Consider the following 14,437-nt stretch of genomic DNA (forward strand, 5'->3'; position numbering starts at 1 on the left):
TTTTCGGCAGTCAAAATTGTTTATTTTTCAAAATGTCAACTTACACGTGCATAAGCTTTTCTTCGAGGTGTAGTTTTCCCTCTAAAAATATTTTGTTTATTCTGTGTTTGAAATTGTCAATGTTACAGAATCGAAAAATAAAAAGAAATGGCCACTTGATCTTTTTGGGCTAATTAATGGAAGTGGAGGCAGTCTGTGTCTGTGAAGAATTCGAGATCTCGGGGATGAATATCGCAGGTGTGTTCTTCGTTTAACTTTCGAATTTTATTTTTGCACATGGGAGTTTCATATACGACCTTATCATCACTTTCTTTCTCACAATGGTAAATGGTAACGCACCTACCCTTTGGAATTTGATCAACGGTGACTCATTTTACACGTGCATATTAAAATATTAATTTTTAGCGATGTAAAATATTAATATACTATTATTGATTGCTAATTGCTAATTACACTTTACTAACGATGTTAGGAACAATTGGTAGTTGATTTGAAGTACAAAATGTGATTAATGTGCAGTGGAGCAAAGAACTACATCCCAAGCAATTAATTTTCGAAGACAAAACGGTTGCTTTATCCTGTGGATTAATTCGTTGAACGTCTCCACCTCCATATCTGGCCGAAAACAAGGACCAAAATTTTCCATTTTCCATTTTCCACCCTTTCTCTAAAATATCCCTATATTTGGAATCTAAAAGCCAACCTGTTAGCCCAAAGAATCCCCACCTATTTACACATTTACCCCCAACCCGGTTCAATGCCTGAACCCGAACCCCACCGGCTGAACCGGGTACCTGAACCCAAACGGGTCCACCGAATTTGAAAACCCCTGTGTGAACTCGTTCTGAAAATACCCGGGATTCTGGAGGCGTTCGATCTTGACGCCGCTCTGAACCTCATCCTCCAACGGATTTCCCGGTTTTTCCGGAACCGTCGAGTCCACGTGACAGAGTGTAGGGACATAAAGGTCATTACAGGCACCGTAATTCAGCATCCCCTGAGTTTGTTCCTGCACCGCTTGGTTACCCGTAACGTACTCCGAAACCGTGTTCAGAACCGCAGGGTTCGTCCAATCCACCAAACCCCCTGCACCCAGGTTCTGCTGCTGTTGTTGCATCGTCCTCAGCGAGTTCACACGTGGCAGGTTGAAGCAACGGTCGTCGATTTCTGGCAGCGATTCCAAAACGTCGTCTAGGTGAGACGACGACGATGTCGACGACCCGTTGCTGTACTGAGTGTATTCATTGCTCGAAACGCCACCGTTTGCCACCGCTTTCTGGGAACCCGAGTTCTTCTTGTATATCCGACACAGAACCCAATCGTCCAGCTGCGTCACAGAAACAGAGGATGTCAAAAACATTTCATTTTATAAATAATTGATAACCTTTAATTAAATAATTTAAATTTCATTTTATTAGATTCCTCATTTATGACATTTGATAAAACTAAAAGAATGAAAAGGTCTTTTTAACCGCCTTAAACAGACATTAGAATAAAAAGTTAAGTGTAATAGGATAAATATTTGAACTAACTTGATTCACTTAAAAATATAATAATTCATTTTGGTACAGCATTAAGCTTAATTAATGAAAATAGAATATGCATGTATGTGTGTATATACCTTAGTGCCGCCGTTCTTTCGGGAAGAGTCTAGGAGGCGATACTCGTGCATGATCCAATTGGTTTTCGTGCCTTTGGGAGCTTTACCAATGTAGAAAACGAGGGCTTTTTTTATGCCAACTTTTCTGCCTTCGGTGGTGATGATCTTGTCGGTTCCCGTAGCTTTCCAGTACCCGGACCCGGCAACTCTGTTGGGTCGAGACCCGTTCGGGTACTTCCGGTCTCTCGGGCTGAAAAAGTACCATTCTTTCTCGCCAAAAATCGCCTTGCCTGAAAAATTAACCAATCATACTCAAATTTAGTAATAATAGAAATTAATCTCGAAAACAAAGAAGAAAAAAGTTAAATTATTTATTCGTGAGAGATGGGTGAATGGTTAATTACTTGGAAGAACCCAAGGGTCGAACTTGTACAAGTCAATTTCGGCAATGATTGGCAGAGAGAAATGGTGACCAGCCACCTTGCGGCAAAGATACTGAACGAGAAGCTCCTCATCGGTGGGGAAAAACCGAAACCCAGGAGGCAAACTCAATTGGGAAAGAGGGTCTTTCTCTGGAACTCCCATTTTCAAACACAGGTATTCTCCGAATGAGCAAAAGAGTTAAAGAGAAAAATGAATAGAACCGCGGAAGAAGGAAGAAGAAACAGGGGAAGCTAAGCAAGCTACTTTTCCCAAAACTAAAAAGTTATCTTTTTTCTTCTTTTTTCTCATTAAACGGTAGACAAAGGTCGTTATTTATAGCAACACATGGACCTAGATAATTACGGTTATCTTTGTCTTACTGTTGGGTAGTGGGGCCCACTTGAGTTACTCGCCTCTTGGACTTCACCACGTGTCCCTACAAAAATGCATCCCAACACTCGACCTTATCTGCTTCCCATACGGTCGTGGCGTTCGGTAGGTGCATTGTACATAACCTTAAAAGTAAAACCAATGCGAAAGGTGAAAATCCAACGTTAATCTTGTATCATCAGAGAACTGTTTTACTACATGAGCAATTGAATTCAAAGTATTTACCGGCACCGCGGTCTGAATTATTTAGAAAGAGAGAGAAGGCACAGAGAGTGTGACAGATGTTAACAGTGAATTTATGGTAATTGTTCTAGAAGCATGATTTTTATCCAGTATCCACTATGAGGTTTCTGACACAAATGTATTTTTAAATAGTGAATTTTCACGCGTGAGTTTAAGCCACGTCGACAAGGAGAGGATGCGGGAAGCGTGTACACGTGCGGGCACGTGTCCATGTGAGAGAGAGAGTGAGAGTTAGGCTGGAATTTTGTTACAACAGGTAAGATAGAAAGGGAAAGAAGTATAAAGGTTGTGCGGTGGTTACTTCCATCGTTCGACACGTACTCCACTATTTCTTTTTTCCTGCTTTCCTCTTTTCTCTTTTTCATTTGCCTAGGTGTTTCTTTCACTCATCAACCTCCAAGGGCTAACTTACAAGTATGAATTATAGGTATGGGTGTGGCTTTCAAGGTTTTGGGTCTTTTTCTTAGAAAAGATAGGGTCGTGACGTGGTTGGTCAAGGTCAATATGTTATTATACAGTGCTTTAATGTAATGCAACTCGATTGTTCTTCCTTGATTGGTGACGTTTTATAGTTATATGAACGTGTATTAGGGGTAGGAAAGTGAACAAATTGGAGATCGGCATGTTTTGGTGGTGTTGTCTATGATTTTAGTCAAAATATATAAATGTTAAAGAAAAGGTAAAGCGAAAACCAAAATAAAAAAATGTGACGTGGAGGGGTTTGGTGTTATGTTAATAGTGATATGTATGTGACTATGTGAGCGATGGGGTGGTGTTTTGACAAGTATACTAGCATGAGAGTTTGTGTGGTTGACAAATAATATGAAAACGTTGAAGATTGCAATAGGTGAGGCATTGTGGTCAATATAGGGTGTTGCTTTTGTATTATTTTGAAGGTCGTGACATGATATTTGGCTTTGTGCCACGTTTAGGTTCGAAGTAAGAGGTGGCTTCGGTTTAATGGTTAAGTTGAAGAATTGGAAGGTCCGGGTTCAGGTAAAACCGACCAAAGGAGAGACAACGATTCAAAGCACCTACTATACTCTCTGTTTATTTCGTCGCAACAAGTGACAAAAATTAACATTAAATTTACTATTCAGTATGTACTACTAGACATCCAGGGTTTAACCACAGCTTGCCAAAATTGCTTAACGTTTCAAAATTCAATTTTTGCTTCTTTCGCTAATTAATAATCTTTTTCCCATGCCCGTCTTTTACTTGCATTTTCCCTTTAACTTAATTGACTATTATATGGAAGGAAAATTCGTACGGCCAATTTTGACGAGTTTATTCAATTTCTGCTCTTTACCAAAAGCTAATTAGTCAATTATTCAATTGCACTCCCCCCCTCTTAAAATTTTCATCTCACATGAAGTTTATTCCTCTAATCAGTATAGTCTTGGTATACAATGTGCTATTGTTTTATTTTTTATGTTGTCTTTCAATAATTAAATGGAATTCTTATCTTTTTCAACAAATTACGGCGTATCATGCTTGTGACGAATGAAAAATGTCTTTTTTTTTAATAATTAAAGGTATATGCTCGGTTTGTCAATAAGATTATAATAAATAAATTTTATAAATATTATTTTTTATTGATTTTATCTTACATAATTTCAAAAGACAATTTATAAGGGAGACTAGTAAATTTGGTAGCCGTGACTTGAATCCATATAGAATTCAAAGATGGGGTGATCATGTCAAACTTTACCTCGGTTAACATCACATGCAAATAATGAAGGTCTTGGCCAAAGGTCTTAAAAAAGACAGAAAATAAAAACACGAGCGCTAATTATACTACTGCATTTTTGTTAGACTTCTCTCGCTTACTAAAAAATATTGTTAAAATGCACTTGTCTCTCTTGTCCAGTATAATATTCGTAAGCATCCTGCAGTGAGCTATGATCACTGTAAAAACACTCAACAACAGGGAGAGTAAAGTATTCATACAAATATTATATGAATACTTTTAAGTGTTTTCTTTTATGTTTGTAATATATTTTTGAGTTGTCTATACATAAAAAAAGATATAAATAAATAAATATAATAATATATAATATCATATATATTATCAAATTTTAATAGTTTAAATAATAAAGTTGACCAGGAAAAAGGAAGTTACTGCTGACAAGTTATGAGGAAATAAGCATACGTTTGAGATTGTTTTTTAATAAATCAGTCGCTGCTTAAAACTCCTCCAACTCATATGACTAGGATAAAAACTTTCAAATTATATTTTTTATGAAAAATTGGAAGTGCCGAAAAATATTATTTATCATTGGCTAGATTTAGAAGGATAATAATACTTTCTAAATCATGGAATGAGTTTTGTATCGGAGTGGCAAGAGGGGAAAATCTTAATCTATTATTCATTTCTGTCTGCCGGTGAACATCAAGTGGATTTTTTAGTTAAAGTTGCGTTTAGAAATATAACTTAATAAATTAAATTTTTATTTAATAATTTAAAGTATATTAAATACTAAATTAAATATAGTTTAACTTATTTAATTAAGTGTTTATTTCAATTTTTTATATTACGATTAATGCATAAATTTAACTACAAAATTATTTTAATTAGAATAAATTAAAAATATTTTATTTTAATAAATTATACTGAAAATTTTATTAAAATAAATTAAAAAATAACTTCGTCAACTCTGCCTAAACTCTTCTAAATGATCTCTATGTATTTATCAATATCATGTCACTTTAAGCATTTAAACTGTTATTTAGTATACTCACCAAATAGTTATTATTGAAATGGCATGTGCAAGATCATTTTAAGGAAATCTTTTATTTTAATTAAACAAGTTTATATACCACTCAAATAAACGATAAGTTCACTTAAATGACGAACTAAATATATTCATCTGCAAGAACAAGAATAAAAAAACTAAAAAGGCAAGGTAAGACGACTTATAAACTAGTGCAGTACATTACATTAATATACAAGTTAAAATATTTTGGTCCTCTTACAAAACGTAAGATTTAATATTGAAAAATTAAAGTGAAAAATAGTTAGACAAATACAGCATATAACGTACAAGAATAAAAACCACTATAGCTAGAGTTGGTGTCTGAATGCAGCATGCACAAAACAAATTGGTTAAGTTTGATAGTGTAAAGTGTTGCATGACACGCATTGATGAACTGTTATATCTTTTGTTCTGTAGGCGCCGAACAGATAGATGTCAATCTGGTGGCTCGCCAAACCTTAAGCATAAGTATTTTGACTTTGGCCTAACCTTAACTAAAACTAGTAAACTGTTTCATTGCAAATTCGTTCAAATGGGAAAGGAAGCCCTAAAGTTAGCACGCAAATACAAAGTGCTTTCATTGGGCGGCCAATACTCATTTGGAATATTTTTATTCATGATTATCTCCATAGTTTTAATATTATAAAGAGGTATTATAAATTTTAAAAATAAAAAAAGAAATAAAAAATGTACATCTAACCATTGTTGTTAAAATCGCGAGTATCGCAAGATCATATAATTTTATAATCACATATACCTTGCACGATCTTAATCGCACTTAGGATAATTTATATGGAAGATCGGTTGAGATCTCGATCTCTTCTGACAGAATTGCAGGATCTTTGATCCAATCTGATCTTAGGGCAGGTTTTTTGGGTTGGTTCTGGGTTAGGCTTTTTGGGTTGGGATTCTAGGGGGTTGGGTTTCTGGGTCGGGTTCTTCTGACCCAATTTTAAAAAACCTATCTAGGTTTATTTTTTCCTAATTTTTTCTCATTCTCTCTTCTTCTCTCGTCAATGTTCCACTCCTGACATCTTTCCCTCTTCTTCTCTTGTCAGCACGCCACCCCTGACACTCATTCTCTCTTCTTTTCTCGTCAACGCGCCACCCATCCTCCCTGACACCCAATCTCTTATCTTCTCTCTATTTGGGCTCTGATTTTGCAACGTCTACAATGTACATTGTGAGTTTCAGGTTTGATTGGTTGATTTTTGTTGGTGTTTGTTGTTCTGATTTCTTCTTCCCATTGGTTTTGTGTTGTTTGGTGGCTGGTTTTATGTGGGTAAGGCTATCTCAATTTTGTGTGGGTAGATTTGTGAGGGTCTCAGTTCTGCATTTCCCATATGTTTTTGTTATTTTTATTACTACATGGCGAATAATATAAGGAAGAAAGTTGGTAGCTGTGAAAAAGAAAAAAAAAATTCAATTAAGTGGAGCTGCAGGAGTGGTATTGTTGTTGGAAGTAGAAGTTTCAGATCAAAATCAAACAATACTGTTGGAACAAGAAATGATGTAGCGTGGAATCATAATATTTCAGTTTTTAGATATGCTAGACGAATCAAATGCAAGTATTGTGAGAATAAATATGTTAGAAGTTTATCGTTTCAAACATCATTTGGCAAGAGCAGAGCAAAATGTTGGAACTTGCATGGTTATCCCTGACGATGTTTGAAAATAAATGTAGGACATTGTTGTTAAATTGCAATAAAAATTTATAAAAAAAAAACAAACATGTGGATGAATTTGAAAATGTGGTCAAAAGAAAAATACAAGGTGATGTTGAGAGTCTAGTAACTCTTTTAAAGGGAGTGACCACTAATTTATTATAATAGATTAGTACTAGTTTGACTAATTAAATTATGTGATTTATATGTTAATTTTCTTATGTATGTTATTTTTTATGTTTATATATATATATATATATATATATATATATATATATATATATATATATAAGTATAGTTTTACATGTTTAGTAGGATCTTATGATCTATTTTACGATTCTACAATTTACGATTTTTTACTCCCTCCTCTCTCAATCCTAAGTAAGATCTTGATCTTGACAATATTTAGTAGAATCATACGATCTATTTTATGATTCTACGATTTATGAATTTTGACTCTCTTTCGATCCTAAGTAAGATTTCGATCTTGATAATATTGCATGTAACTAATAATCTAATATTGTTAAAGAGGTGCAGTGCATTACTGATAAAAATGACATAAATATTGGGTTAGTAATAAATTACCACAAATGCACTAGCTCAGCCAATATGACAGATGTGCTTTTAGGAAATTCAAATTTTCCATTGTTTTTTCTTGTTTTTCAATTAAGAGATTGTCAACTAAGTTATTGGATTCTGGCTGAAATCTATATCCTAAAACCAAAAGATCGACAAGTATCTCCTAAACTGGTAACTTCTCGAATTAAAATATTTTCTTTAATTATGGGATTTTCGCTATTACTATGATAGAAGTCTGTTATTCATTTGATTACATACTTCTATGTTTAAGAAATTCATATTTATATTAGGAGATTTGTCAGATCTATTAAAACTTTAAAAGGGGACTGAAATTTTTCTGAAATGCATCTACAGTTTAGGAAAACATTGAAAGTTTTGGAAAAATGTGAAAAACACGTTGGAGTCTCTTTAAGAAATGGGATCTCGTTTAACCAATATCGATCCTTCAAAATTTATTGCTTTTTCATAGATGGTTCTTTTGGATAAAAGTTCCAACAAAATCAAATGCATGTTTCTCGCTGAAACAATGCTCAATCTGTTGCATTAATATTAATATCTTATTTAATGGGGGATTAACATTAATAAATTATTAAATTATATATTTAAATTATCAATATCAGTTATAATATTATTTAGTAAATTTATATAAGATCAATTAATAAATATATTATTATTATTATTATTAAGTTTTAGTAAGAATATTTTGTGAAAAAAAAAAAAAAAAACAACAACTGTCTCTCGTTTTTATTGTTTTTCAATTGGCAACAAACGTGAATGGATCTAATTTAGATTTTTGCCCTGTTTATATTTCGAGTGTACCTATGTACTCTGAACATGCTTTTTATAATAAAAAAATTTGAATATATATTTAATCTTTATAATTAATATTTATTTTATATCTTAATTAATTTTATAGAGTATTTTCTTATATCTTAATTAATTATAATTATTATAACTCGTTATATTTTAATTATTTTTCTTAATGTTTGTGAGAAAACTTTAAAATGACAATCCATTAAGGATTGAACCACTACTACTACATTGGCAAGTGTCAAACCAATATAAATTTGGTGTGATTTTATGTAGTCTTTAACTTCATCTGTTTATTTGTTATCAAAGCTTCCTAAATTTTACCTAACAGTGTTTAGAAACTAAGTTTTAATTTCAGCTTCCACAAAGAAATAAGCGTTGACAAAAGCTCTTATATCAAATTCCTGAAGTTAAGAAAATTGAAAAAATACATTTGAAAGACAAATCAAAGTTTTAAAAGCTTAATCAACCATCCTCGTATATTATATCTATCTTTTTTACAAAATTATGGGTAAGGTAGGGAATTGGTGGATGCATGTGGTTGAAATTTAACCTAATCATAATCCATAAATCAAGGGGTTCTGATTGTCGCTTTAAATAATGGCAGTTAAATCCTTTAGTCAAAGACATTTGGAGAATTACATGATACAGTACTCGTTAATCGTGATATATGATCTTTTTATTGATCTGATTAGATATTTATATATAAATTTTGTATTAATTACTTGAAATTTCTATATATTTTGTTGGATATTTGTATACACTTAAATGATTAATATTTTATGGGACGATCGATCATGTGTAAACTGGACTTCCTTAAATGAGGGAAGAAAGCGCTGTGAGCTTTGAGTGCTACGTGTAGCAAGAAAACTAATGTGAAATATTTCAAGTTATGTCATGAGAAGCTCACAAAAACGTTAGCCTTACATTATTATATTTGATGTAGTGCTTTGCAATGGACGGCATAACGTTGAATCCAACAAATTTAAGACTATTTATTGTTGAATTATGTTGTCAGATGATTAGACATTAAGACCTTAAACTGAATAATTGAAGGCAAAAACCTTCACTTAATCATGACATATGCTTCTTCCTCACCTGTACGGAATAAAGTGTATAGCCAACAATTGATGAAGAAAGTATATGTCGGTGTCATCATTAATTTGCGACAATTGTTTTGGTACGTGTCTTTTGCACCATCTTAGCCCAAGACACAAAGTCAACATGTTGAAATTGGTGGCAAGTAACTATATATACTAATTACCAGAGGCAATGGGGACATGCTTATCAAATCATGTCCCCGTTTAATACTATATTTAAATGCCTATAAAAATTTGTTTATTTTATTAATGTGAATATAAACAAATACTAATTTGTATGGCCACTACCTACTAATTTTTAAATTTACGGTGCATTTAAGTATGTAACTGAATTAAATATTTTTAATAATTTTTATATAATTTTTTAAATGCATCTTTATTAATCTAATTTGCAATTAACTTCTTTAGTGTAATTTTTAAGTTATATAAATAATAAATATAATTATGTATGATACACAATTATTTTCAAATTTTATATTCCCATAATACAATTGATTAAATTTTTAGGGAGTGACGCTGGCATTATTATACTTTTAAAAAAAATTGTTAAAAATGTGTTGTTTGATATATTTTTAACATAATTTTAATTCTAAAATTAATTTAATAAATTTATTAAATAACCTGTTAATTTTTATGTCATAAAATTCATCTAATAATAAAAAAAATGTGAACAAAATATACATAGTATTAATGTTTTTTCTTCTTAAGTTTCTTTACAATAGCAATTTCTAGTCAAGCACCAGCAGTCCTCATATAATATGGCTTCACTTTCCTAATATTGACGATTTAATTTCGCACATGCCATTGAAAAGATAGGCTGCTTTCTTTAACGGTAACTGTAAGTTGTCTGTCAATTTATATATATAATTTATGAATATAAATATTTAAATAGAATATATTTAGAATTTTATTAAGTAGAAATACTTTTAATGGTGAGTTTTTTTATCATATTAAGTATTTTTTGTATATATTGAAAAATTCCGGTCTCATGGAATAATTAATATGTACAACCTCTTGACTATAAGGAGCATATGTAAAGAGTGTTAGATATGTAAGCACTTGTGCCTTAATGAACCTTAGATTAAAGGTGAAAATAAAAAGTTAGAAATATGAAAAGTACTAAAAATAACATAAATGAAAAAGAAATTTAAAAAAAACATATATAACAAAATAAATACAAAATTTAAAAATAAAAATATAAAAAATGAAACGTTGAAATAAAATAACTATTTTCTTGAGTTGAGAACAATGTCAATGCATATAAAATCTGTCACGTTTAGTTAGTAAGTAACTATATTTCAGTATACATGCTGTCATATACGGAATAACTCATAAAAAACATGCAACTCTACTCACCAAAGTTTCATATGAACTAGTTATTTATGAAGCAATGCAGGACAAGAAGAAGAAAACTCTTTAGTTGAAGAAAATCAAAAACTAAGTAATGAACCAGAATAAAAGAAGTAGTACATTAGGCCAAGCTCTTTATCACTCCAATCCTCATAAGAGCAAGATAAGCTATAAGTCTGTAACCTACTAGCATTATCACTAATGCTGATGCAGCCATGATTTGTCCATGCAAATGAAACTGAAACCCCATTTCCTTGATGGAAGGAAATCCTGAAATTTGGCACTGGCCATTAGAACAAGGGTATGTCTCACCATAGTTATATTGAGACCCAATAAAGAGCTGGTAAGTGTAGTAGCTGATGGAAATGTACTTCACCCATGCTATAAACTTTGGAACATGCTGAACATAAAATCCACCAGCTAGCAAAAAACATAACATAATCACTGAGGCGAGTGTGGTTGCTGATTTTTGATCCATTACACCAGCACCAATTGCAAGGCCTAGGCCTTGGGAGACTAACACATTTAGTAAGAGGCTGAGAAGTGTATACAAGAAATTGACCACTTTAGCTTTCAACCCTGCCATCCAATAGGTTATGCAAAGAAAGATTGTCGGAAGAACAAGTTCCATTGGAAGATCAGCTACCATCCTTGACATGAAGTATGAAGAAAGCCTATACATTCCTGAGGATCTTTCTTTCTCTAGCATCATAAGCTCTTGAGGAAAGGTGAAAATTGCTTGAAAGAGAGGAAAAAACCCCCAAAAGCCAGATATGAAGAATAGAAGCCCAATCTGCAAGTACAGTGTAGTTTATCAGCTTACATTCAGTCAAAATTATACCAAAGTCATTATTATTGTAATTTAATTCTCGGCCCCATCACTTTTTTACAAGTTACACATTGAGTAAAATAAGATCCTTAATGTGGTAGCCATGAGACTCTCCAAGTTGATAGATTAGTGTTTTTGGTTGGACTCTTCTTACTTACTTAAGTAATAACAAACTTAGCACAAACCAATTATAGGTATAAAGTCAGGCAATAATTGTGTATTGTAAATCTACAATTATGTACTTTAAGATTCATTATACATTTTTTTGAAGTGCAAGAAATGAGTACAAGGTAAGTCCAACTTTCCTAAAGATGAGGTAGAGCTAACATCTTGGAAGCACATTACTTTTGTTAATTTGGCATGAAAATCAGATTTTCTTTTTTGAAATTTTTACCTGATCCTGCAAATGTGAAATATCAGACTTATACCAAAGTAGTCCTGAAATGAGTGCAACCACAAGGACCTGACCAATCCGCAGACCAGAAAATGATTCGTACTTCCTCTCTTTGACATCTCTTCTTAATAGCACAAAGAATTGCTGCGACCAACTCGTGGGCCATTTTTCTGTTTCTTGAAATCTACTCAGACTTTTACCAGAGTCAATGGTTCCTTCAAGTGCTGGCTTCAATTGTGCATCAAAGTTTCTCTTACACATTGAAATTAAATTCTGTTTATCTATGGTGTGGTCCTCATTCAATGCATCAGTGTAGATACCTGCAGATCTTTTACACTTAGCAAAGTAACTTGGTATAACTCTACTCAAACATTAAACGTTTGCTTCTAGTAAAACAAATCATAAGCTCGTAGCCAGAATTCAAGAGTTCCCAGAGTTAACACTCCGAGCAGAGAAAGAGACTTTCTCCCAATTACAATCAAAGAATCAAAAACTAACTTTTACAAACAATTCACTTTGGTATTTATACAACAAAGCCTTATACTCTCACACGTGATTATTAACTAACTGATGTAACTAATTCTTCTTTCTTCTAACATAAACCCGCCGCTTTTTAGGATTCTTAGCCACATTTAAGACTTGTTCTTCTGCTATGGGCCTAACATACTTTTTATCTTTTCTTTATACATGCATCCCAAAAATACACTACAAATATAAAGAAGGGTATTCTTTTAGTAGTAAAAGCAACATTTTCCGTCACACGACTCACATCAACAGAGAATTTATATCTCTCTGAATTGCATAAACGTTGTAAGTTAGAATTGAAGGTCAAAAACTCTTTCTCAGCTTAAATATATCTATGACATAATAATGCCTCCTATTTTGGGAGCAAATGTTATAATCAAAGTTTCAATTATAAGTGCAAATAGTATTTTACAATAAAATATATTTCAAATCTATAGGTATAAGACACGGTATTTGATTCAGAACAGAATCAAAACTTCTCTAAACATGTAATGAGCACAAACATTTAATAAAATGTCACACAACATCTCATATTTGCTAAAATGCATAGAAAAAAGAAGCGTACCATTTGCAAGATCCAAAAGGAAGTCTGAAGGGTTCATGGCCAATGCTGGGGCATATCCAATACTAGAAAAATATTCAATGGCTTCAGATCCCTTTCCAAAATACAACGTGTTCCCTTCTGATAGCAACAACACCTTATGAAACAAATAGTATAACCTACTTGAAGGTTGGTGTATTGTCATCACAATAGTTCTCCCTCCACTTGCAAGCTCCCACAAGGTTGAGACAATTCTTTGTGCCGTGGTTGAGTCTAGGCCAGAAGTGGGTTCATCAAGAAACAACAAGCTTGGGTTTATTAGTAATTCTTGTCCAATGCTAACCCTCTTTCTCTCCCCCCCAGAAACTCCCCTCAAATATGGGCTTCCAACAATGCTATCCTTACACTTGGTCAAACCAAGTTGATCTATCACAGCTTTTGCATGCTCAACTTTCTCTTCTTTGGTGATACTATTAGGCAATCTAAGAAGTGCAGTGAACACAAGGGTCTCAGTCACAGTCAAGTGGGGGTAAAGAACATCATCTTGGGAAACAAAACCAGTGTTCCTCTTTATTGCATTGGAAAATGCTTGACCATTGTATGTTATGCTCCCTCCAAGCCTCCCTCCAAGCCTTCCTCCCAATGCTGTAAGCAAAGTTGTTTTGCCACTTCCTGATGGACCTAACATGGCTAGCATTTCACCAGGTTCAACAATACCTGTCACTCCCTTTAGTATCACTTTCTCTTCTGCATCCCTTTTCTTCTTTAGTAACCCACCTTTCTTTGTTTTAATTTTATACACAACATCATCAAACTGCAGTGATTAATCAAAAACAAAAAATCAGCATTGATCCAAATTAGCATGCTGAAAATAAAATCTACATGGGAAAATTTGAAAACCTCCAAGAATTAAGCCCAAATAATTTTCTGGCTACAATGATTTTTTCTCCTAAGAGGGAGTGTTCAAGAAAAAAGTATGCATGTGTTTAGCTTAAATTATGGCAAACCATTATATATATATAATTTATTTATTTTAAATTACCATAAGAAGTTGTAAAAAAATAATTGTTTACGATTTTATGATGATTCATTATTACCAATGATAGAAACATATAATAAAAACATACAGCTACTTGAAAGGTATACCTTCAGAATCACTGGACTTTTTCCTTTGTGGTGGATATTAGGGGTTTCCTCAGTTTGAGACTCTATATCTGCCAACTCTTGATCCAT

General features: G+C 32.8%; 2 protein-coding genes across 3 annotated transcripts; both read right to left on the reverse strand.

Annotated features, from left to right (window-relative positions):
• Positions 1 to 322: 322 nt before the first annotated feature.
• Positions 323 to 2,330, reverse strand: LOC113853600 (NAC domain-containing protein 72-like). 2 transcript variants are annotated; one of them, XM_027484050.1, is made up of 3 exons: positions 2,005 to 2,330; positions 1,622 to 1,890; positions 323 to 1,327 (listed from the first exon to the last, which is right to left on the reverse strand). In XM_027484050.1, the coding sequence occupies exons 1-3, from the start codon at positions 2,183 to 2,185 to the stop codon at positions 755 to 757; spliced, it is 1,023 nt and encodes a 340-aa protein (XP_027339851.1). In that variant the 5' UTR covers positions 2,186 to 2,330; the 3' UTR covers positions 323 to 754. The 2 variants fall into 2 exon arrangements, with proteins under 2 accessions (XP_027339851.1, XP_027339852.1); XM_027484051.1 differs by having other exon boundaries at positions 406 to 1,327; positions 2,034 to 2,329.
• An 8,706-nt stretch (positions 2,331 to 11,036) lies between these two features.
• On the reverse strand, positions 11,037 to 14,437 carry LOC113855481 (ABC transporter G family member 9-like). The gene is made up of 4 exons (XM_027487128.1): positions 14,351 to 14,437; positions 13,186 to 14,018; positions 12,139 to 12,466; positions 11,037 to 11,708 (listed from the first exon to the last, which is right to left on the reverse strand). The coding sequence occupies exons 1-4, from the start codon at positions 14,435 to 14,437 to the stop codon at positions 11,037 to 11,039; spliced, it is 1,920 nt and encodes a 639-aa protein (XP_027342929.1).

This window comes from Abrus precatorius, unplaced genomic scaffold, assembly GCF_003935025.1.
Source record: "Abrus precatorius isolate BTA unplaced genomic scaffold, Abrus_2018 Scaffold11, whole genome shotgun sequence".
NCBI classification, from domain to species: Eukaryota; Viridiplantae; Streptophyta; class Magnoliopsida; order Fabales; family Fabaceae; genus Abrus; species Abrus precatorius.

What these genes read in the sequence shown, in the direction of transcription:
- LOC113853600 (XM_027484050.1), bottom strand. Translation starts at nt 2,185, where the DNA reads ATGGGAGTTCCAGAGAAAGACCCTCTTTCCCAATTGAGTTTGCCTCCT. An exon ending in CGACCCTTGGGTTCTTCCAA is followed by an intron (nt 1,891 to 2,004) that starts GTAATTAACCAT and finishes TTAATTTTTCAG; the next exon opens with GCAAGGCGATTTTTGGCGAG. An exon ending in GAAAGAACGGCGGCACTAAG is followed by an intron (nt 1,328 to 1,621) that starts GTATATACACAC and finishes TCTGTGACGCAG; the next exon opens with CTGGACGATTGGGTTCTGTG.
- LOC113855481 (XM_027487128.1), bottom strand. Translation starts at nt 14,437, where the DNA reads ATGGATCAAGAGTTGGCAGATATAGAGTCTCAAACTGAGGAAACCCCT. An exon ending in TTTAGCAAATATGAGATGTT is followed by an intron (nt 12,467 to 13,185) that starts GTGTGACATTTT and finishes TAAGTGTAAAAG; the next exon opens with ATCTGCAGGTATCTACACTG. An exon ending in TTTCACATTTGCAGGATCAG is followed by an intron (nt 11,709 to 12,138) that starts GTAAAAATTTCA and finishes CTGTACTTGCAG; the next exon opens with ATTGGGCTTCTATTCTTCAT.